The sequence below is a fragment of the Cololabis saira genome, chromosome 4 (assembly GCF_033807715.1).
Source record: "Cololabis saira isolate AMF1-May2022 chromosome 4, fColSai1.1, whole genome shotgun sequence".
Classification (NCBI taxonomy): Eukaryota; Metazoa; Chordata; class Actinopteri; order Beloniformes; family Belonidae; genus Cololabis; species Cololabis saira.
In genome coordinates, this window is record NC_084590.1 from 29,367,657 (window position 1) to 29,391,547 (window position 23,891).

The window sequence follows — 23,891 nt, forward strand, 5'->3', positions numbered from 1 at the left end:
CAGACCCATGAGAGTTATCACAAGAATATTTGTAAGAAAGTTGATTATATATTTATCATATCACCTAGAATTTTTAAGATATGCACTCCAGATAACTTTTAACGACTGAAAGATGCAGTTTGAGTACCCCTAGTCTTATTTATCAGTGACCATCTGTGTTTATTTTCCAGATACAAAGAAATTATATGATAAAACTTAAAGACCATCTGCTGGCCATCAGCATCAACTGAAAAATAGCCATACTGGTTGAAATTTTCTTTGAGTACTGTTTGTAACTTAAAGAGACTGGACAATAAATACAGATGTCATTAAAACGTTGACATGACAATAAGACTTTCAGTGTCCAATATTTTTCTACAGTAATTTGGATATCTCATCACTACTACATCACTACACAACTTGATAAGTTAAGGACTGCTGGATAAGATACGTAATCAGCAAATATTCAACAAACAAAGTTTGTTTTGTTTTTTACAAACTATAGTACAAATGAACAAGTTTGAACATACCAGTAAAGAGGAAAAATCCAAGCACGAAACAGCAAAGCCTCCTCATCTCTGCTTAGTCTAGATTGCAATTAGATGAAACCCAGTGAGTTTCTCCTCTTATTTGTGTTTCATGGCACGGAGCACAAGGTGTTCGCTGTCTGCAGGTGTACTCAGATGGTGTCATGACTCGCAGAAAGATTGTCCTCTGAACTTCATTATATCACAGATTAGCTTTCTCAGAGGCCTGTGTTCTCTACAGACACAACAATATAAAGTAAAAATTGCATATAAAATATTTATATTTCAAATAATACCACACATTGCATTGGAAATCACATATATCAATATAATAGCCTTCAACTTTCTGACAAACCCCCGAGTTCTTTGTAATCTTTTATTCTTTTGACAAAGAAGAGAACACAATTTGAAAACATTGCCTTTATGTTCCCACTTCAGAAAAAATGTAAAATAACACTGCTACAACTCCATTGCCCTTCAAATGTCATTATGTAGTTTTGTATGGCTGTCACAACTAGGCAGTGCACATTGCATACTTCACAACTTGGATTTGCCACATTTCAAAGAACAGTCCATAAGAAGCCTTTCAACACAAATTAAACAGACTGATGATAAACCTTTCAGTTTTTTTTTTTTCTCACTTCAAATAATGTGCATGAATTATTTAAATTGGGAGCCTTTCTAAACAGTATGTATTCTGCTATGTTTGGTTCATAAAACCATATTAAGAGCAAATATTTATTCGGGTTTGGACTTTGTAAAATGTTTGTTATATTTCAATTTTCATACAGGTAGGAGTAAGATGGCAGAACATGGTAACATGGGAGCATTTTTACCTAAAACTGAAAGTGTTTATGACCATTAGTTTTAAATAACTGCATGTGCATGTAAAGCAGACGTGAAAACAATGCTCATGGATTTAACTTTCTTCATGTAAATTAAGCAATTACTGTAGGAGCAGGAATCAATTCAAATGAAATAACTAATTTCTCCCATGTCAGATCTGGTTTTATTCAACAACAACAAATCCTTATTGCTACAAAAATGTAATGTAATACATTAAAACAAGCAACAGAAACATACTGTAGATTTAATGCAGTATCTGTTTCTAGCAGGGGTCTAAAACAAATAAGCCTGAAAAGAACAAAGATATTGATTGCAAACATGCAAACATGTCATTTAACACATAGGTACCGGTCTATGAGATGAACTTGGCACAGGAGTGCAGGATCTCCAGTCCGTGGAGTTCTCGAAGTTTTTGAACATGTCTGAAAAGGGAGATCATTAAAAAAAAATCATGAAAAGTCTGTTTCATTGTATTCATTGTGCATTCAATCAAACATTGCCTGTGTGACTTTAGGAACAATCACTTCAACATGTTCATAACAAAGTCACATCAGAGGTTTTCAGCCTGGAGCCATATTCAGGCTCCTAGGCAAAACACTAATATCAGATTTAAGTATTTATTACAAAATTATGCATATTTTTCTCCTGTGGTGATTATACCAAAGTGAAGCTGTGGAACTGACTTGGCAAGCATTACACAGACGCAACATTTCAATGCATTAACAGATTATGAACGGGAAAAAAAATGTGTCCAGCAGAAGAATGAGAAGACTGGTAGAGGTAATTGCAGTCCAGTGTAGGAGTAATGTGGTGAACACAGACCAGGCAGCATTACTGCCTCACTTATAAAGTGGGAAATTGTAGGATGAAAGACAATTTGATTTGGAGTTCAACTGGACAGAGACTTTTATATCCACTACAGCCCATGTCAGATTGAAACTTTCTTATTTTCAATCTTTTTTACAGACTGACATTTTGTCTCTAATTGACTGATGCTCAGGAACCATTGGGAACATAAAAGAGACTGACCCTGAGATTAAAACCAATAAAACTAAGAATCCATCCAAAGAGTCCACAATATGAGTTACCTGTGAAAAGAAAGTGTGTAAGAATGAAAGAAAATGGATTTCGGGTATAGCAACAAGCAAGATGCATTTTCTCTCAATTCATACAAGCAATGCATGACCTTCTCTTTTGTATGACGGGATGCTTAATGAAAGTATTCAAACATCTGAATAGCAACTGTCATAGTGAACTGATACATACAGAATACAGTATAAAATGAATGATACTTTATACTATTCATGACATAAGCAAGGACAGGAAACAAAATGTGGAAATTTCCTTAATGTAATTTGAATCATGATGCGAACCAGAAGCACTAAACAGTTATTGAGTGACAGAAGTTGACTAAAAATATAGAGCAAACACAAAATACTCTCCATCAATCATTACATTAGGACTTTATTTGTCCTGATGGAGTACTAAAATTGCACTGTTAACATTAAACTCCTGTAAAAATAACAGGGTGCCTTACATTATGCGCTTCTCTTGCATTGAATTGCAGGAGAAATGTTATGATGATGCTCCTGTGAAATGTTGTAAAAGGTAAATAAGAATAAATCATTTTGTGCTGTGTCATGAAACAGATATACCACACGGAGTCTGAAAGACTCCGTGTGGTATATCTCCCAACATCTCCCACATCTTCCAACATCTCCCGCATCCAGAATCACAGCTTTGTCATCCTTGAAATGAAAAAATGCCATCAACTTGGACCTCCGACATAGTTTATATGTTATAAATTGTGCTTAACCCCATATTGGCCAATCAATAAAATATTTGAAATTGTAACATTTCAACTGTAGAGGATTATTGGAGGATATTAAAGAACCTTTTAATAACTTTGTAACTTTATTTTGTAATAATCTTAGTATATGGTTCTACTGAAGTTACCAAATATAGTTACTTGCCCTGTAAAGAGTTAAATTCAATTATTAATAAATTAATGATATGCACAATAATTGTGATGCAGGACACACTGACCCATTCATTTAGAATCTCATCACGGCTGGAGCACATTTATTTGAGATAAATGTGTCCAAACTTTTTACTCGTATCAGTTATAAAAATGAAACTTAATTAGTTGAAAGAGCTGTATGTAGATGAGAGGCAGATAAAACCTTTGTCCAATGTTTTATTCAGCCACTTTAACCACTCATACTGATAACTGATATTCTGTCAGGTTTAATAATGCTCAGGGCTTGTTTCTAAAATAATAATTTAAAACTTGGTTGATTCGAGTAGAGGGAAAGAGTACCTGGGATCAGAACGACACAGTTTCCCAAGAGCAATTGCTGAATTTTTCTGCACAGCTGTCCTCTCAGTGTCCCCTGCAGCATGTCGCAGCAGCAGCAGCACAATATCAGTACCCAGCAGGCGGGTGGCAACTCCCTCCAACTCAAAACAATGGGCCAGGCACAGAGCTGCATTTCCTGAAATCATCTCGTCACAGCTGGAACTCAGCAAATGACGTAAAGTGGACAGTTCTGCGAAAAAAATAGATGAAAGTGGATGAGAACACATTAAACGTATTTTGTAAACAGAAAAAAACTGTAAAAATATCTAAATTATTATATATATAATGTAATCAATGCTGTGTGTGCAAACATACATTCGTGAAAAAGAAAGGAACATTTCTTTCACTGTTAAAGGGGACCTATTATGGCATTTCAGGTCTATTTTAAACAGGCCTGGAATGTCTTAAAAACAAATTTGATTGTTTTCAAGACATAAATTAGAAATTCAGCCTCTGGGCCATGTCTTTATCTTTACCGTTTCCAACCTCCTTCTCTATGAGGGATTCTGAGTGGGCGGGGAGGCTATGATAATGAGGCTCTGTGCTGATTTGCTGCCTGAATGACGTGTAGCAGGGGAGGACACAAAGCCTTGCTCCGGGCAGAAGAGCCGGCTCCGAACACTATTAAAGCGTGTCCCATGTGATGCGAGCGAGCGTCAGCGACAAAATCAATTCCATTGCTTTATTTTCTATTGGACTGTCCTAACTGGCCGTGAGTTTAATGGTTTCAGTGTGGACAGAGAGCGTCCGATGTCACGCAGCTCGACGCGATAGTCGGACGCTTGCATGCAGTTATGACACGGTGTAAACGGATCTTAAAGCCTGAATTACGGTTCTGCGGTAAATCGATGCGTACCCTACGCCGTAGGCTCTGCGTTGGTGTAAACGTGGAACCATAAATCAGCCTTTAGTTCCCTGAAGAGGGGAACGGGTCACCTTGTCTTCACACTAATTCACACAGGAAACTTTAATTGAATTCTAAACAGGTACACCACAGTCATTTACTCCGATTCCTCATCATTTAATTTCTTATGTTACAAGACAAATGAATCATGTTAACTGTAAAGAAATCACAACACTGAATGTTCACAAATGGCAACTTTATTGTTAAAAAAAATAAAATAACATTTGTACACATTATATACACCATATACACTACTTATATACACCGTACACTGTTTATATACACCAAGTTGTATATAAATAACATTTATGCACTATTGCTGGCTCAAGGTGCGTCTTCTGAAGGTGTCGTTGAACAGCTTCAGGTGCATTGCTTGGAAGATCTGAAACCGTAGACAGACAGGTGTAACCTAACGGGTAACACCGGAGCTAAGCTAAATACTTAGCCCATGCAAAGATCATACTTGTAGACAAATATAAATAACATAAAAAATTAACGTCACTTACCGCTGATTCATGTGCAGTTGCAGTTGTCCCTCGTTGTTGAAACAGCCCGAGGTGAAGTGGTTAGCACACACGATACACCGCTACGAAACAATGACGGAAGCTCCGGCCCGCGGAGTTAGTTGTGGGCGTGGTTTCACGCAGCGGAGGCCGACCTATGGAAATCGCTCCCGTCGTGACTCACAACGGGAGCAGAATCTGAACGGCTCGTAAAGGTCACATGACACTGGAAGGATCATCCGGGCGGCTGTACAGACACTGCAGAATTTGGATGCTTTCCTCCTTCTCTGAGTTGGCATTGTGAGGGGAGACCACTTAAAGCAAGAAAAAACGTGTTTTTCATAATAGGTCCCCTTTAAGGTTTCACAGATCAGGTAATAAGAAAAAAATTGCTATAATTAGCATTTAAAATGATGTAAATAAAATCTCATATAAACAAAAATATGACATAATAATGGTTATTATGCCATTGTTTTTTTTCTATATATTTTTTTTTTATTTGTTTGATTGATTTTAACGAAAACCAAGCCAAAATGCAGAAGCAATGTGTGGAAACTCTAAATACAGACTTACTGGTTGCACAGGAATTACATTTTGTAGCTAAGCCAATCAACTTAATTCACTCATCATCAGCAGGTGTGGACTTTAAAAAAGTTCAGGGCAGCTGGTGTAAATGAAGGAGTTGTCCTCTCAACTGCTCTCTTTCTCCCTCCACCTTGTAAAATTAGTGTTGCGGCTTTGTACAAGACACTTCTGATATAAACATATACTGTACAATGGAAATCCTAGCAAAAAATTCTAGAAAAATTCCTTTACAACAATATGGGAGACATAACATATAGAAATTACTTCACATTATTCCTGCTTGAGGAGTACATGAGATAAATCACAAATTGTACTTAGTTTTTTACATACTGCTTCTGAATGTTGGCTTTTTTTTTTTTTAAATACATGATGGTACAGTGTGATATGTCATATGATATTGTTTGTATTTACCTAATTGTAAGACCAGCTTAGGACCAGTGGATTTCTTTGTAAAGATGTAAGTCAATACACATATTGTTCCGTGCCACACTCAGACACAAATTCACACTCTAATTAAATTCAGCATAAAAAGTCATCTCTTAAATATTACTCATGGACTAATGACAGTGAATGTGACTATAACTTCTCACTTTTATCAGACTTCAGCAGCTGCTTCCGCGCGAAGTCGCCGGCAGCAGTGCACACTGTCATAGTCTTAATGGCCCATTTAGTAGCAGTCTGCCCGGTTCCCTGGGCAGGAAAACACAGAAACAACGAAGACATCAAACAAGCAGGGTGTTTCCTATTTAAAAATAGCTTCAGATCAAAACTCAGAGGTCATTAAAGAAAACTGACTTGTTTGATAAATATGTTTTCATTTTGTCTTAATCAAATAATTATGATCTGGCTGTAACAACTTCTTAGTTATTCGCAGAGGTGAAAAGTCAATTATTTTGGTTGAGAATCATTATAATTATAATAATGTTAATATTTAATATTATTATTATTGGTATTTCATGTAATAATAGTAATTGTAATGGCAATAACTTATTCTATGTTGTTGTTTTTTTATTTGATCTTTTGAGAATCATGGAGTCAATGCAGTGAGGCTGGAATGTGAAAAGAATAGATAAAGTGTTAAATCTAATTAATTACTATTGGCAGTATAAACAGACAAGCACCTTCAGCAGCCAGAGCATCTTCTGCACAACGTTCTCTTGAATAACATGGTGAACAGCTTCTGAAGACTGGGGGAGGACATTGCTCAGCACACCTGTAGCTCTCTAGGGGGTAAAGAAGATTCCTGGTATTGGTAAGAGTTGTGGAAAAAAGTATGCAATACCTCTGTATAAATACAATTAAACTACCACTGGTGTCTGCATGCCTGGGTAAGACTGAAATAATATAACAAGCAACCAACAACTGAATAAAAAGAGAGTAAGTAAGTAAAAAACAATATGAATAAATAAGCAGGATAACAGTGAACTGACCAATCAGTGCTATGAGAGAATGAAAGCTAGTGCAGATAAAATCGAAGCAATATTCATATCCCATACAGATCTTGGCAATAATAGAAAATCCAAATAGAATGGAATCCTAATATACATTTCTATCTTGAAAAGCCATGAAAAATGAATGAACATTAGATGTCATTATGTCACATTGATAAAACAACATTGTAAGGGCTTAAGACGTTTGCACAGTACTGCATAAAACTGAATTCTTGTGTCTGTTATGCCTATGAAGGCTTCACTCACAGTTATGATTTCTTCATTAGCGTCCTCCAACAGGCCCAAACATGAGTCACAGATTGAAACAGAATACTCCTTCAAATGTGAAAAAGTTGCAGTCAATTTTTATACATATATTGTTCCTCTAAGCAAGTGAAATCACACAATCAAGGATATTGGGATCCTTCTTCCCTGGTCCATTGGGTTTTAGAAATTTGTGAAATACTGGATACTATATGTTAATATACTACATTTGTACACATTTCATTTTCACCAAAGAAAATCCATCCCTTCGTATAAATCCTAACTAACAGCTATAAAGCATTTACTCAGAAGAGCCCTATGAGTCTGTGTGTGAATGGGTGAATAAAAATCACATTGTAAAGCAATGCAGAACCTAAACAGGGCTATGTAAGTTGACCATTTTGTATGTACCATACTGAGTTAGTCATCCCCACCCACATCTTACATGGATGGCTGGAGAGGTGATGGTTGAAAGGTTGAAGATCAAGCCAAGCAAAGGGATAAGGATCTCCTTGTATCCAGATGCAGTACATTGCTTCTGCAGAAGACACGGCATTCAAAGCTAAATTTACAGACAACTGTTAACACTCAACTAAAGTGTTAGATGTGTTTCAGCATTTTAGCTCAATGTCATTATTAGCAATTTGTACTTATCTAGTGGAAGGGAAAATAACTTTACTCACAAAGGCAGCCAGAAAGGCCTCCCAGCATTGCTGCTCATGAGCCAGATTTTGGTGGATGACATTATCTTGAGCGAGACACCCAACAGCTGATATTAGTGTTGGAAGGACATGTTGATTGGACTTGCTGATATTTTTCTAAAAAATTAAGCAAAAGGTACAGATGTCTGCCCATATACATAAATACTGTGCATAAAGAAAAACTTTGATTCCACCTACAGCATCTTACCAACATGGTTGTAAATGGCACCACAAGAGAGTTTGTTAACACATCTCTTAGCTGGATGCGAAATCTGTGAGGAAGTAGCATAAAAGTCATACCGTAAATGGCAATCTTAGCATGCATATCAATATTTACAGTATACCCCTTATATTAAATCAAATACAATTCTGGTTATGGTGTTTAAATGAGGTATACATACATACATACATACATACATACATACATACATACATACATACATACATACATACATACATACATACATACATACATACATACATACATACATACATACATACATACATACATACACACATACACACATACACACATACACACATACACACACGTACCCTCTCTCTAAAGCTATTGAATATTGTATGACTACCTGTTATTATTACCTTTCCTCTGCTGCAAAGGTCTCTAGAATGGAGACCGCTGTGCTGGCATGCTGCTCTTTTGGTTCTGACATGGAAGCCATAAGGTTCTTTAATAAACTTAAGAGATTAGAAAAAATATAAGAAAAATGGAAATAAATGTGATTTGTTGTGTATATTTAGCTCCCTCATGAAGATAATAATAACCTTTGGATTGATGTATTTTAGTGTCTACTCTACACAAATGGTGCCAAAATCTAATAGCAGTTGTGGGTAATAGATTTTTTGGGGTATTTTCTGTAAATCTAACCATTAAAGTTACCATTAAACCATTAAATTAAACTGCTAAAAATGACCATTTGGGCTTTTTCAATGCTATGCAGATGATACTTGGCTACATCAATCCATAAAGACAGATTAGACCGATAAGCTATCTGGATTAGAAATGTGTATCAATTACTTTTAGCTGCATGACTAAATCTAATTAAGTGAATTACAATAAACTGGACTGACATTCAATATAAATAAACTGAAAAAGATTGTCTTTGACTGGACTGTTTTGGATTTGTTTTCTGTGTAAAGTGCCTTGGGATGACGTTTGTTGTGAATTGGTGCTATACATATGAAAGTGAATATCATAATTTAATTTAATTTAATTTAAGTGTGTACAGGTGTGGTATGCAGAAATGCACCCTCTGTTCTAAATCTAACCATAACATATAGCAATAACTTACATGTGGCTATTTAGATTTTCAGTGGCTAAACGTCTGCCACGTGATGTTTTTGAGTACAAGCACAGCAATTCCAAGCATTCCTTCCGTACTGCAGCATGCTCCGATGTTACCAAGTGAACAACAGACTCTCTGGCAACTGGACACCTCATCAACATTTTCTGGTTTTCATCTGAAAGCAAAAGTCAAACATATCATTAATAAAGAATGAATTTGACACACTGGATAGGACTGTTCCCAGAGGTTGATCTACTTTTTAAATATTGTTAGGTAAACATGACGTTACGCCGGTGTTGATACTGAACACATGCTCAGGTACTGAATCACATGAACATATACACTTGGTGCAAAGAGATGGGATGAACAGCTGATGTCAATATAGATTGTGTGATTCAAAGGCATGGAGTTGATTAAATACTGACAAGCTGCACAGTAATAGTATGATACCTAAACTGAATCAGTATCTATTTTCTGCTAGATCTCTGAGAACAAAAAACATCTTACAGTTTTTTCCAATTGCTAACACACTAAAATGACATGCATAGCACAATTATTAAACTGACACACAGAGAGCAAAACCTCTTCTCAAGTCTCCAAAACTCTAAACACATTTTCTGCTTTACAAACATTTTGCAATTCAAAATGGCACTTTTTAAATGCACTGGACACGGTTCTCTGCATAAGACACAAAAATCTGACATAAAGTCACATGTTTGCCATTTCAAAACACTGCCATTCAAAATGACCCTGCATGAGCTAATTGGCCAACACATGTGCCACCTGGCCAAACACCTCAATGGTTAATTGTTACCACTTCAATCAGGAAGTAAGCTATATAAAAAGATCACAGGTGAGCACCTTTTTCTTTTACAACAATGGAAGACGTTGCAGAGAGAGGAAGAGGAAGAGGAAGAGGGAGGGTGAGAATGAGAGGGGGAGGAAGAGTGAGAGGTAGGGGTAGAGCTGGTAGAGGAGGTCATGGCCAAAGAAGACAACAACTTTCGAATGAAATCAGAGCAACCTTAGTTGATCATGTCATCAACCATGGGCTGACAATGCGAGAGGCTGGACAGAGAGTGCAGCCCAACTTGAGCCGTTTTACTGTCGCCTCTGTCATCCGGACATTTAGACTGGAGCACAGGTATGTAACCAAACTTTCTTTCACACTATGTAGTACACCCCATGTCATAGTGTATCAGTTGGGTGACACCTGTTTACTTCATGAATGGCTGATGCCATATACTAACTGTACAAGTTTCCTGTACAATTTACTCTACTGTGGGGGAAATATCCTTAGGCTGCATTGTCCAAGCCCTATATTTTTGTTTTTTTGTTTTTCTAAAGGACTGAGAGACGCAACCATGGTGGAGGAAGGGGCCAAATGTTCACCGGGGTACAGGAAGCTGCCATTGTAAACTTGGTTTTCGAAAATAATGAAATCAGATTACGGGAAATTCAAAGCCACATCATTCAAGACAACACCATATTCAACAACATTCAACGTGTCAGTCTTTCCACATTGGCTCGCATTCTCAAAGTGAAACCTAATCAGAATGAAACAACTTTATAAGGTGCCTTTTGAGAGAAACTCTCAAAGAAACAAAGAGCTCAGACGAGCGTATGTGGATGTAAGTACAATATTGACTGCAGTACACTACATGCAACATTTTTTCCCAGTGTACTGGATAACACCAAATTGACTGCTTTTTTGGTTTTTGTTTTCAGAGAGTACTGGAAATGGATGCTCATGCAATCCCACATGAGTTCATCTTTATAGATGAGGCTGGGTTCAACCTAGCAAAGACCAGAAGAAGGGGAAGAAACATCATTGGCCACAGAGCCATTATAGATGTTCCTGGCCAACGTGGTGGGAACATCACAATGTGCGCTGCCATCTCCAGTACGCATGGTGTCCTCCACCGTCATGCCAACCTTGGACCATACAACACAGCCCAAATTCTCACATTTCTGGACAGACTCCACAACATTCTCATACCACCAGAGCGTATGAATGATGCAGACCATCAAAGAAACCGGTACGTTGTAGTATGGGACAACGTGAGCTTTCATCGTGCAGCCCCAGTCCAAAACTGGTTTGCTGACCACCCAGCATTTCTCGTGCAATACCTCCCACCAAACTCACCATTTCTGAACCCCATAGAAGAGTTATTTTCGGCATGGCGGTGGAAGGTATACGACCAGCAGCCCTTTGTGCGCATGCCTCTTGTACAGGCTATGGAAGAGGCATGTGATGAAATTGATGTGGGTGTGATTCAGGGATGGATAAGGCACTCAAGGCGCTTCTTCCCTCGATGTCTGGCAAGAGAAGATATTGCCTGTGATGTGGACGAGGCGTTGTGGCCAGACCCGGCTGTGCGGCAAGATGCTGCCTAATTATTTTTCTTGCCTCTTTTTTTTCCAACATTTTTTCTGCACACTTCTTCTGCAGTTTTCTTTTTCAGTGTACTGTTTTTTGTGAGGATATTTTTGTTCATTCCAATGTATGACTTGTTTGGTGAAAAATAAAAAAAATAAATGTTTAGACAGCATATGAGTGTATCCGCAAATATTTCTGTGCATGAGAACAATCTGAAGAATTCTCTACAATCTGAACTATTTTAGCATACTAAAGATGAGAGTGCTTTACATTATACCAAACAGTGTGTAGTTGGTTAGACAAAAATCTGGTAACATGAATGGAGTGTGTGCCATGTGGTGCAAAAGTTTGATTTTGATAATGCTATATGTAGTTTTGGTTGCAGTGCTTCATTTTGCAGGATATATGAGGTATTTTGCAGTTTGGGTGTGTGGTTTTGTGAATTGTGTTAAGTATTTTGATAAAACCAGCCTAGTTTGCAAAATTGTGTTTTAGCAATTGGAAAAAACTGTAATAAAAGATGGGAGCTTAGGTGGAACTTTATACTTACCATTTTCACAACAAATCACCTTCCATAATTTAAGAACAGACACGCACAAGTCTTGGCTGTCTGCATCCTGTGTCTTCTGCATCAAACAACTGTGGAGAAAAAACAAAATAAAAATTGTTCAGATTTTACACTTACAACTAAAAAATACCAAACAGAACATTATTACCAAGATGCCCAATAAATTGATAGAAAATGCAAGTAAAGGAGATTTTTAGAACAAAAACACGATTTCCTTTTAAGAGTTAACAAATTTAGAATGTATATGTTATATATTATATAACGTTTATTTTATATATCTTTATTTTTATATATATACACACACACAATACACATTAAAGGAGCTTGAGGCTCCTTTTAAGAAATGAGACTCTCTAGCGCCACCCTTCGCCACGACGGCCGTCGAGGGGTACTGCAGCAAACAGCGAAGCCGGCACGGGAGAACGGGGAGAACGCGCATGCAGCGTCATTTGACGTCACATCCGCAGGACAGCGCGGGAAATTCGGGCCCGGAATTGAAGCACATTTTGCAGCACACAGCCTGTTCAAGGCAACGGAGAGATACACTAGACTCTAGAGGAATCATTCTTTTTGGTTTGGAACGCTTCATCTGACATTATTACTAGAAAACTTAAAACGTATACAAATTTTTTTCATAAATCCTGCCTCAATCCTGCCTCATGCTCCTTTAAGATATCCCATATGTTTTTTCAAAGAGCCTGATTTATAAGCAGTGGCTATACATTATACAGTGTTTTTAATGCCTTTTCTCTGGATATTAGAATATTTTAAGCTTTTTCTACGAGGAACATATGCATTCACAGTGAACCTTCATATTGTGATCAGAGCAAAAAATATATATACAATGATTTTCCACTCTATATTGTGTGCATTGGTTCAGCTTATCTATGTAACATCAACATGTTCACTATTTTAAACAACATCGAACTGCACTTTCTTTGCATTCTCGACAGTATTGTGCTTCCTTTTTCTGTTTTCCAACTTGGTTCATGACAGTGATTATAATGACAACATGTAACAAGTTAATAATAACCTTTCTAATCTGACATGAAAGAGAATTATTATTTATATAATGTTCAAAGCACCCTCTTTCCAGGACAAGCAGGGCCTTTGCTCATTTCATCATCCTACTCCATCCATCGTGCAATATTTTTTTTCCTTTGTTTTATCACACAAACAACTAGAGAAAGAAAGGGGGGACAGTGAATGATGTCACAAGTTTAGGCCATCATTGTCTATGAATGCCCCTGTCTCTGGGTTCATGTGGCAAAGCCCCACTGAGGACTGACTGCAACCTCTCCCTTTGGTCTCCTTACCTCCTCACCGTGTCATTGCTGCTGATGATACTGAAGCCATTGTTCACTCTGAAGAGAGTCTGCCCTGTACCTGTTAGACGAGAACAGTTGATAGTGCAAGAGACAGAAAACAATATATCATCACCTGGTAGTGGAGAGGTTTTGCAGAGACAGGACACCTGTCTCTTCATTCAGCCTTGTTCTCTGGTTTACAGTCAAGGGCACAGGAAAAAAATAAATATATATATATTTTGCTGAGCTAGTAAAGTACAGTAAGGTAAGGTCTATTTTCCCGTGCTAATGAAACACAGAATAGAAAGCAGAAAGTAGAGCAAACAGTGAAGGATAGAGAAAGCTTGTAATGTCAGCCCTGCTGAGATCCTTTTGGTTGTGAGTTATGTAAGACTTGCCCTTTTCTACTGAATGGCACAGTGAGTGTCATTTGACATGACAATTTTGGTCATCAAAAGGAAAAATAAAAGGGAAAATTAGATAAGAAAGGTTTGCTATTCTACAAAGGACACCTAGTAGGCCTGTGATCCAGATATCACGTGATTTAATGTGTTTCAATATGATTCATCATGTCCCCTTTCAAGTCAAATTTCTTACAAATTCAAACCAATTACTGTTTCAAAATAGATTGAAAACATTTTTGGATTCGGGACAAGAAAAAAATATTAACCTACAAATCTATTAAGGTCCACTGTGTGCAAGAAAGCAAAATGAAACTCTGATGCAGAGGGAACTGTGTATACTGCATAATTGAAATGTCCTTAATTTAAAAGGGTTTATTAAAAACAGAAAGTAGAAATGTTTATAGGAAACCTTTGGAGTCTGAGGAAATATTTGAACAGCGCTGTAAGCACATGGACATTGCTAGTTGGATTCAGTTCTTTTGAAAAGTGTCTAGCCATGTACAGTCAAGCTAAATAGCTAAATAAGATTAGTTTTACAACTTTATTTTTCCTCATTATGGGGAATGGTGGGAATGTATGTCACTTTTTTGTGGTGCCTTTATGTCATCTGTAACAGTTAGTCTCTGACTACAGGAAATATTAAACATTCTGATTATTGATGAAAATAACTATCAGAGAATAATGTGCTTTTCCAATCAATTATACGGCACAAAGGCACTTAGTCACAGCGTTGTGTGGGGTTCTGCCCATCTAGAAAAGGCCTAAAGAGAGTATCAAATGTATCATGAAATTGAACATAATTAGCCATCCTGCCACTCCCACTCATCTCTCCCCACATCTCGGACAAATTGATGACCTGATAACAGAAAGCAGCACTGTTATGTTTTTATTTATAAAGTATATGTGCTGCTTTTATGCAGTGTCAGTGGACTTGTACTCCTTTTTTGCACATATTCTTTAATCAAACAAGTAGAACATGAACAAAAACTAATAATGAAGCACTTTCATTAATTTAGCCCCATCCCACTCAATACCCTAAGATACTGTGATACTAACATTTTATATTCTATGTGGACCCTCAACTATGAATTTAGAAATAAAACTAGCAGCTAGGTGGCCCTTTGCTAGATTATAGAAGAAAAAAATTGATACACGAAGATGAAAGGAGGTAAAAAATAGGGAAAGATTTTTTCCCCACTAAAAAGTGCACTCACAGTCAGTGACTACTTGTGAAAGAATCTCTAGTCCTCCACAATAATACAGTGGCGTCTCGCTGGGCCTTAACAGCTTCTCCAGCAACTGAAGCACTGCTGTGGTCTTTATCTCTCCTTTGCTATGTTCTTTCCTTGCCTTCACCTCCTCAAGCTCCCTCTTCTCTTCAGAATCTACCAGGTCCAGATATTCTAGAGAGGGGAAGCAGATGGGAGCGATAGTTGTTTGAAATGTCTTGTAGTTATTATTGACAAACATCAACAGGATATCTATAACTTTCTCAAAATTCAGTCTGGCTTCAGTTTTACCACAAATCTGTATTTTAAACCTGATTGGCCTTTTTGTTGAAAGCTGAAGCTTCATCAGGAATCAAGTCCAGATGACTTCACTTTAAGTCCTAAGGTCATTGAACTTGTATTCATCAAACCCATTAAATAATATCAGTACCTTTTACCATGTTTTCCTTCCCAGATTCCATTTCCATTATCTTTTCAAAGCAGTTTCTTGCCTGAAAGAGAAACATTTTCATCATTGGTTATATAATCTGCTTCATTGGTCTACACCGGGGTGTGCAGCGGGGCTTCAATTCCAGTCCTAGAGGTCTGTGGTCCTGACATTTTTAGGTTTCCCGGTTTTAGGGTTAGGGTTTGATGACATGCTGAGGTTGGCCATTAATTTGAATCAGGTGTGTTAGAGCTGAGAACCATCTGAACACGGACCTCAAAGACCTTGAAGTCCCCTTGTCTACCTCACTTAAAAAATAATAATTGTCGTCAATTTGTAGTTATACAATATCTCATAAATAATGTTAAAGAATGAAGTATAAATAATAATTGAGTTGAATAATATTTTAATCTGATATAGACATTATTTGAAGTGAATATGTTATATATGAATGAAATTATTTGGTAATTCTCACCAACAACAAGAGAAAAGTAGATGTGAATAAATGTAATAAGAGATAATTCTGCTCACCTCAATATGTTTCCTCAGTCTCAGGTATGCTTTGCCCATGTGAAAATATGCCTTTATGCATCCGTCATTAACCTGACAAGGAGAAAATGATCTAAATGATGTATTTCTAAAGTAATTCATCAGCTGAATATTCCCATGAATATGAAAATTATAAATCCAATTTCAACTTCTATAAAATGCTGCACTGCAGAAGACCTTGTATAAAAGTAACTAAACAGGTAATAAAACAATTTACCAAATAAATTGTGATGTAAAAGATAGATATAACAAATCGTAATAAATCCATTAGAAACAGTGATATCTACCGTACTTTGATGTTTTTAGATTGAGAAGGATTAATAAAAGGTAGACATTCATCCACCAACAGTAAGTTGTAATTCATTTATCTCAAAGACACAACTTCATCACTGTAATTGCATCCCTCCACGCAGGAAAAGTATTCAATAGCTGGGCAGGAAAGCTGCACATCTCTTTTTGTTCCTTTTCATTATTTGCACAGGAGTCCTTTATTCGATGGATCAGAACTACCTGTAACTCGGCTATCCTATCACTTACTCCTATTTTTTTCCTTTTTTTAAACTGAAACAACTGAGACACTGTTTGACAGGAAAAAATAGCATAAAAGCACATTGCACTTATGCTTCTTCCTACTCCTTTTTGGGATATTGTGGATGAATATGTTGCCTCTCTTTTTCTTTTATATTCAAAAATGTTGTTTTTTCTTTATTTTTTTTTAACGTTTTAAAATTGTTTTTGACATTTATGATGTATGTGTATTCCCACATGTCCAAAACAAATCTTCAAATCAAATCAAAGAAGAAGCATCAGGTAGTCATTTCAACAATGATTGCAGTTGAAACCAAGGTCTTCTAAAGTATTATCTACTTTATCGATTTAATAATCTCTTTACATTACATAAACTCACCTATTTTAACACAAAACAGATAATCACTGCTAAAGATTTACTGACCGTTTCTGTTTGTATTTCATGATTAGTTTTCTCTTAATTTCTTTTATCTGTTAAACATCTGTTGTAAATTTGCTCTTCTTTCATTGCTAACCATCATCTGCTTTTTTAAGCATACTTACAATTGCATACTAGAGTTTTTACTTTTCATTTTAACTACAGTGTACTCTCCGTAGTACATTGTAGTCATTGTAGTCAAAATCTTATACTGTACAGTTCCATGGTAAAAAAGAAAAAAGGCAGCAGCAAAATTCCTCCCCAGATCTTACCTTCAAGGCCCATTCACAGTCGCTAATGGCTTCACAGTACCGTTCCAGTTTGATATAGGCCTAAGTAGATTTAAACATAGAACAACTGGTAACTCGATATCAAAAAATACCAAAATGACAAAAGAAATAATGAATCTGGTCTAACATAATAATGAAAAAAGAATGTGATCGGTATTGTGTTGCCAATTGCTAAGTAAATTATCATACACCATACTTTACAGCTGCTGGATGAGTGAGAAAACTAATCACATCTAGTCACGAAAATGCTAAAATTACCATCCAACTGTAAATCTGATAGCCTAGTAGGGTGCATACTACACAGGTGTGAATTCTGGCATTAGTGAGTCTGTGGATCAATTTCCAGCTGGATGAGCATTTGCTTCATGTCAGTCTCATCATCTCATGTCCCAAATCCCCTGTTTGCTGCTACTTCGGCCTCATAATGATATCAGAAAAAAATCCTTCCATTATCTTATACTTGCTTATTCCTGTTCAAGGTCGCAGGGATTTACTGAAGCGTATCCCAGCCCTGTACAGCGAAAAGGCAGAAGAGTTACCAGTCCATTGCAAGCACACGTACTGTATAGATAAGCAACAATACACACTTACACCCTCAATGGCCACTTCTGAATCACCAATTACCCTGACATACATGTTTTTGTAATGTGGAAGGAAGCCAGAGAAACCCGGAGAAAAACCACGCCAGCACAGGGGAGAACATGCAGACTCCACACAGAAAGACCCCTGTTGGGACTCGAACCAGGAACCTTCTATACAATCTGATTTCTTCTGAGGAATAAATAAATATTTGTGATGTCTAAATTGAATCTTAGGAAATCTGCATCAGAAAATACTGTGGATACTTGAATAACTTCAGTTGATGTTTCCTTATAAAACACTTCCATAGTTTTCCACAAAAAAACAACATTTAGAACCTATAACTGATGTAATGTTGTCTTCTTTTTTATCTATTCTCTTATTATCTTTCTCAAAGTGTGTGTTCATGTAGTATTCCCTTAAAAAAGGGTACTCACAAAGTGAATTCACATAACTCAACTTTTACAAGTACGTATCCATTACCATCCATCATAGCAGATATCAAGAATCATAAGACCAGGCAATATTTTTTCAATCTTATATTGTTGATTTTGGTGAGTCTCTGTGAATTGTAGCATCTTAACTGATGTGATTGGCGCCTGGTATGCTCCTGCTGCCAGCGATCGGCTTCAAGTTTCAAAATGTTGTGAGCTTAAAGATGGCCTTGTTTAAAAGATTGTTTATTTGAGCCACTGTTACCTCTTGATCATTGTAAATCAATGTCTCCATTCTCCTTCAACTTATGACATCATAACAGCAATGTTTTCCCCAGGATACGGCTGCCTACTAGATGTTTTCTCTTTTACAGACCAATCTCTATAAATTGCAGGGATGGTTGTGCATGCAAATCTTGGTGGAGCTAAAGGGTTTGAAAGCTCAGCCCGACCAGGAAACATACAACCTTCAAAGTCACTTAAATCATCTTTCTTCTCTTCTAAGGCATTGTTTGAACTCTAGCGGGTCATTCTGACTGTGCCTAAACACACTGAGCTGCTGCAATGTTATTGGCTGATTAGATACTAACATCAATATGTAGTTAAACATCTTTGCGTAATTAAGTACCTTCTATTCAGCAAAATGTAGCAAGATTTTGCAAACAAACCCTAATTACTTTATCTTTTTAAAATGTCTGTCACTTTAACCCTCTCTGTCTCAACCAAGGACAGAGACCTTATATCTGTGTATTAAGGTTTATTGATGTAATGGTCATAATACAGGCACAATCCCAATTTAGGGGAAGCTAATTTGAGTAAGTGAATCTAGCAGCTGGCTTCCCAAACGTTCAGAGAATGGTACAATGACAAGTAGCAGCTTTATGTTCTTACAGGAACGTGAAAGTCAGTGAGAGAGAAAAGTGAAGACGTTGTGTCTTTTTTAGGTAATTCATTATAACATTAAGTAAAAACAATATAGGCTTAAAATACTTACTTGTGCTCTGTTAGTGTAGAGAGTCTGCATGTCCTTTACTTCAGCCAAGCCATCGCTGTAATACTTCACAGCAGTTTCATAGTCTCCTCGAGCATAAGCTTCATTCCCTTTGTCTTTGAGAGCTGCATCAATAGAAACAAACAGTAAAATATTTAGGGTTTTATTGTTAGTTCAATAAAAGCAACAGGAATTGAAGCTGCAGCAACATCCTTCAGGAAAATAAAAGTACACACCAGTTGCATGTTTCACTTTAGTCATTCTCTTAATTCTCCGGTCTTCAGCATCTTTCTCCATAATCTTCATAAAGCTCTCTGATGATAATAAACAATGTCAATGTCAATGTCAATTTTATTTATAAAGCACATTTAAAAACGACCGAGGTCGACCAAAGTGCTGTACAGCATACAACAAAATAAAATCATACCAAAAGAAAAACACAGTACACAGTGTAGAAACAATAAAATCACTAACATACTAAAATGATCAATAAAATAGTAATAAAAAAATAGAAAATAGACAATAGACGACAAAGAACAGACACATAAAGTGCAGATTCACTTCTCACAGATGTAGGGAACTTATTTGTCACACACTAAAAGCCAAAGAAAATAAATAAGTTTTCAAAGAAGACTTAAAAACCACTAGGGTCTGGGCAGATCTAACATTTAGTGGCAAACTATTCCACAGCTTAGGGCCGGCCACCGCAAAAGCTCGGTCACCTCTAGTTTTGAGCCTGGATTTCGGGACGTCTAAAATCAACTGACTGGACGACCTCAGTGCTCTGGCTGGTGTGTGAGAGTGGAGAAGTTCAGTATGGTATTGGGGAGTCAAGCCATTCAGTGATTTAAAAACAAGCAGCAGAATCTTAAAATCAATCCTGTAGTGAACAGAAATTCTTAAACAAAAGAACTTGAATAGAGTAAAAGTAAAGTCCAAAGATGTGTGTCATTAGACAATACTTTACATAGTAGTGTTATTACTAGATTTTAAAGTATCCAGTGAAAAGGAAGTTTAAAGAAAATGGAGCACTTAAGTGTAAACATTTTACATTAACAAATATTGTGGTGTGGGCGAATCATATGTTGATTCAAAACTACATATTTACAGTTTCTCTAAATGTTATTGAAAACAATACTTTGAAACAGAAGAAAGCCCTGGTGTTCTTACTATTCAAATATTCCCACAAAGACAAGCATTTCTTTGAAAATAAAAGCTGGGGGTAATTTTAAATTTGTTTTGCTTTCTACACAGCCTCAAGCACAGTTCATGTTTTTTCATCATAAATTCAGTGCATGGATTGTTCATTTCAGTGTTCAGTACAATCACAGACAGAGTGAGGTTTAAATTGTGTATACATACCCAATTTTACTATGTTGCAGTGTCTTTCTTATTATGGTAAATTGCAATCTTTAACGAATACCATATTTTTTTATTTTGACGGCATAATGTTTGGCTTTCACACCCATATGTATTCAAAACTGCCCTCAAAGTTAAAAGTCGTTGCCTCTATGCAAATGCAGTCTGCTCCTGCTCAAAATTGTGCTTTTGCGCTCATAGTTATTGTTGCGTGTACACATTTCCCTGTGCTCCAGTTTAAGCCCTTCTTGTCACACTCAAATTTATTCTGTGGGCTTGCAATAGTTCTCCTGTCAGATTTTCACTGTTTGCTCTCTAATTGTTGTTCAACGACCCAGTCAAATTCCCCAGCAAATCAAATGCTTGATATTATGTTGACCAAGAAAATCATCACAATTTGGTTGCAATCATTTTATTTCACAGAATCACACACATAAGAAGCATGAGTGAAATGAGAAGGGCTCAAACTGAAAGGTAGGACATGGACATTTGTATGCAAAACTGTGACCGTCTGCATACAGTAAATAGTAATAAATATCTGCGATAGAGATAAGCGTATTTAGTACTCTTAGCTACCCGAATTTATTTTATTTTATCAGTGTTTAAATGATAATCCATATTTATTTTTCAGTTGTTTTTCTTTTGGGTTTTTCCCTTTGTGGTTTGTTTGTTTGTTTGTTTGCTTTTTGCTGGGGTCACCATTATGTTCCACATATTGAATTGGCAAAAATTGTATGTAGGATATTTTTTCTGACACAACCCTCCCCATTTTATCTTGGCTTGGAATTGGCACTGTGAGTGGAGCAATGGGGACAATATGGGGTTCAGTGTCTTGCCCAGGGACACTTTGGCACTTTCAATGTTTTACACTTTCAATGACAGAGCTGGGTAAAATCTGGCAACCTTCTTGTTGGGGGGTAAGCAATTTTATTCACTACTCCTTAGCCACGTCAAGTTACAAACAGAAACACAGTGGTAATATTACTTGTAGACCAGCTAATGGCCAACCTTTTTGAATAACTGACATTGACCATGGAAAAACCTATATTGGTCAACCTTAATATACTGTATGTAAAGCCACACAGCATTCACGATGCAATTACTTTAGTAGAACGGTCACTTCCCTCAATATCAACCACTCTATAAACACTTTTCAAGTAGACTTTCAAGTAGATCATGGCTGTAAAATTAAGATTCAAATTAAAATTGGTTTAAAAGATTTAGGTTATTGTATTTTCTTGTATCTATTGAGGCTGGAAAATAAATAAGGGTTTACCACAAATATAATGTATCTATTCATCAACTGTAAGTCACCTTGGGGAAAATGCTAAATGTAATACATTTTATGGTCTTGCTCACCTGGACAGTCATTTTCATGGAGACTTTCATTCTGTGGTCTCTGTAATGCAAGAAATATGATTATATGAAAGGTAACATAAAAAAAATTCACTGATCTTATAAAACAGGAAGTGGCAAGCAACTTAACACAACACATAACTTCAGCATAAGGGGACAATCACAAAGAGACACACTAATAGAAAGACTGCAAAAGTGTAATTCTGTGCTGTTCAGTTGTGTATGTTTTTACCAAGGAAGGGTGGAGAGGTGGGTTTGTGTTGATCCCAGTTTTGTTCAATGTAGTCCTGCAGGCTTCAGGCAAAGCAGCAATGTAACAGTCAGCCTGTAACATGGCTTCTTTTTGAACTTCACCATCAGAAGACTGTAAATCCCCCACAAGTTGACCTGCAAAGAATTGGACATTTTTTTTGTCCTGATGTATTTACTCTTGCAGGTACATCAGGTTTTTACAGATTTGTACTATTTTTACTATCTGTAAAAATCACATAAGATGTAAATGCGGCTAACCCTAACCGGCGGTATGTGTGAGTATGTAACTTTGTATGGTCATATATATATATATATATATATATATATATATATATATATATATATATATATATATATATATATATATATATATATATATATATATATATATATATATATATATATATATATGACCATACAAAGTTACATACTCACACATACCGCCGGTTACCGCCGGTTATATATATATATATATATATATATATATATATATATATATATATATATATATATATATATATATAATATATATATTCTAGATATATGAAATATATATATATATATATATATATATATATATATATATATATATATATATATATATATATATATACATATATACATATATTATATATATATAATTAGTAGCCTAGTAATTGAGGTTTAACTTGTGAAACGTTAGTTAAATACATTCTAAATAAATAAAAGAAATAAATAAAAAAATAAAAAAATAAAACATAGGCCTACATAAAAAATACATTCGCTTTATTCCGCCCATGCTAGTTAGCCACTCATATAAGCAATTAACCCAAGCAGATAACCAGGTTTGTCAAGTATGCATCAACATTACTCACTTATTTTGTCAACATTCTTCAAAAAAATCTCCACGTCTTCGAGATTCTCCATAAAGTCTTTAGTCGACGGTTAAATGACAACTTTTTGTGTCCTGAGCGTTTTTGTTAGAAGTTGAATGGACTGTCCTTTCAGGATCGGCGTTGTGTTGCCATAGTAGTATGACGCCTTCAAGGTCTAGGACTTGTGTTGGTTAATCAGTAAATCTATACACATAAATATTAAGGGAAGATGAACAAAGGCATGACTGAGGTATGTGTCCCAAAAATCACGTTTTTTTTTAAAAAGTAAAATTCAGGTTATCACATAAAAGTTATTAATCACATGGAGCTGCCTGCATAACTTTGTTTGTGTTTTTCGAGTTGCGTGAAGTCACAATAGCATTTGAAGGCAGCACTCCACGAAAATAAATGAGCATATTCCTGTCATTCTTTATTCGACTGTAAATTGTTTTTCAAAGCAGGTCCACTCTATTGCATCCAAGGTTATCTGTGAGCTCAGAGTAGAGTGGCCAAAGATTGTATTTTCTCTTCAATGCATCATTGAACCTGCTTTCAGAAGCA

At 36.2% G+C, this 23,891-nt stretch overlaps 1 protein-coding gene across 1 annotated transcript; it reads right to left on the reverse strand.

The window, feature by feature from the left end:
- Window positions 1-1,096: 1,096 nt before the first annotated feature.
- Window positions 1,097-23,449, reverse strand: ttc12 (tetratricopeptide repeat domain 12). Its single transcript, XM_061720323.1, has 20 exons — window positions 23,331-23,449; window positions 22,434-22,611; window positions 19,746-19,819; window positions 19,513-19,634; window positions 17,488-17,547; window positions 16,252-16,323; window positions 15,724-15,784; window positions 15,279-15,467; window positions 13,670-13,739; window positions 12,336-12,424; window positions 9,412-9,580; window positions 8,702-8,797; window positions 8,307-8,370; window positions 8,081-8,215; window positions 7,843-7,935; window positions 7,401-7,469; window positions 6,825-6,926; window positions 6,294-6,393; window positions 3,673-3,901; window positions 1,097-1,774 (listed from the first exon to the last, which is right to left on the reverse strand). The coding sequence occupies exons 1-20, from the start codon at window positions 23,380-23,382 to the stop codon at window positions 1,705-1,707; spliced, it is 2,094 nt and encodes a 697-aa protein (XP_061576307.1). The 5' UTR covers window positions 23,383-23,449; the 3' UTR covers window positions 1,097-1,704.
- Window positions 23,450-23,891: the final 442 nt, after the last annotated feature.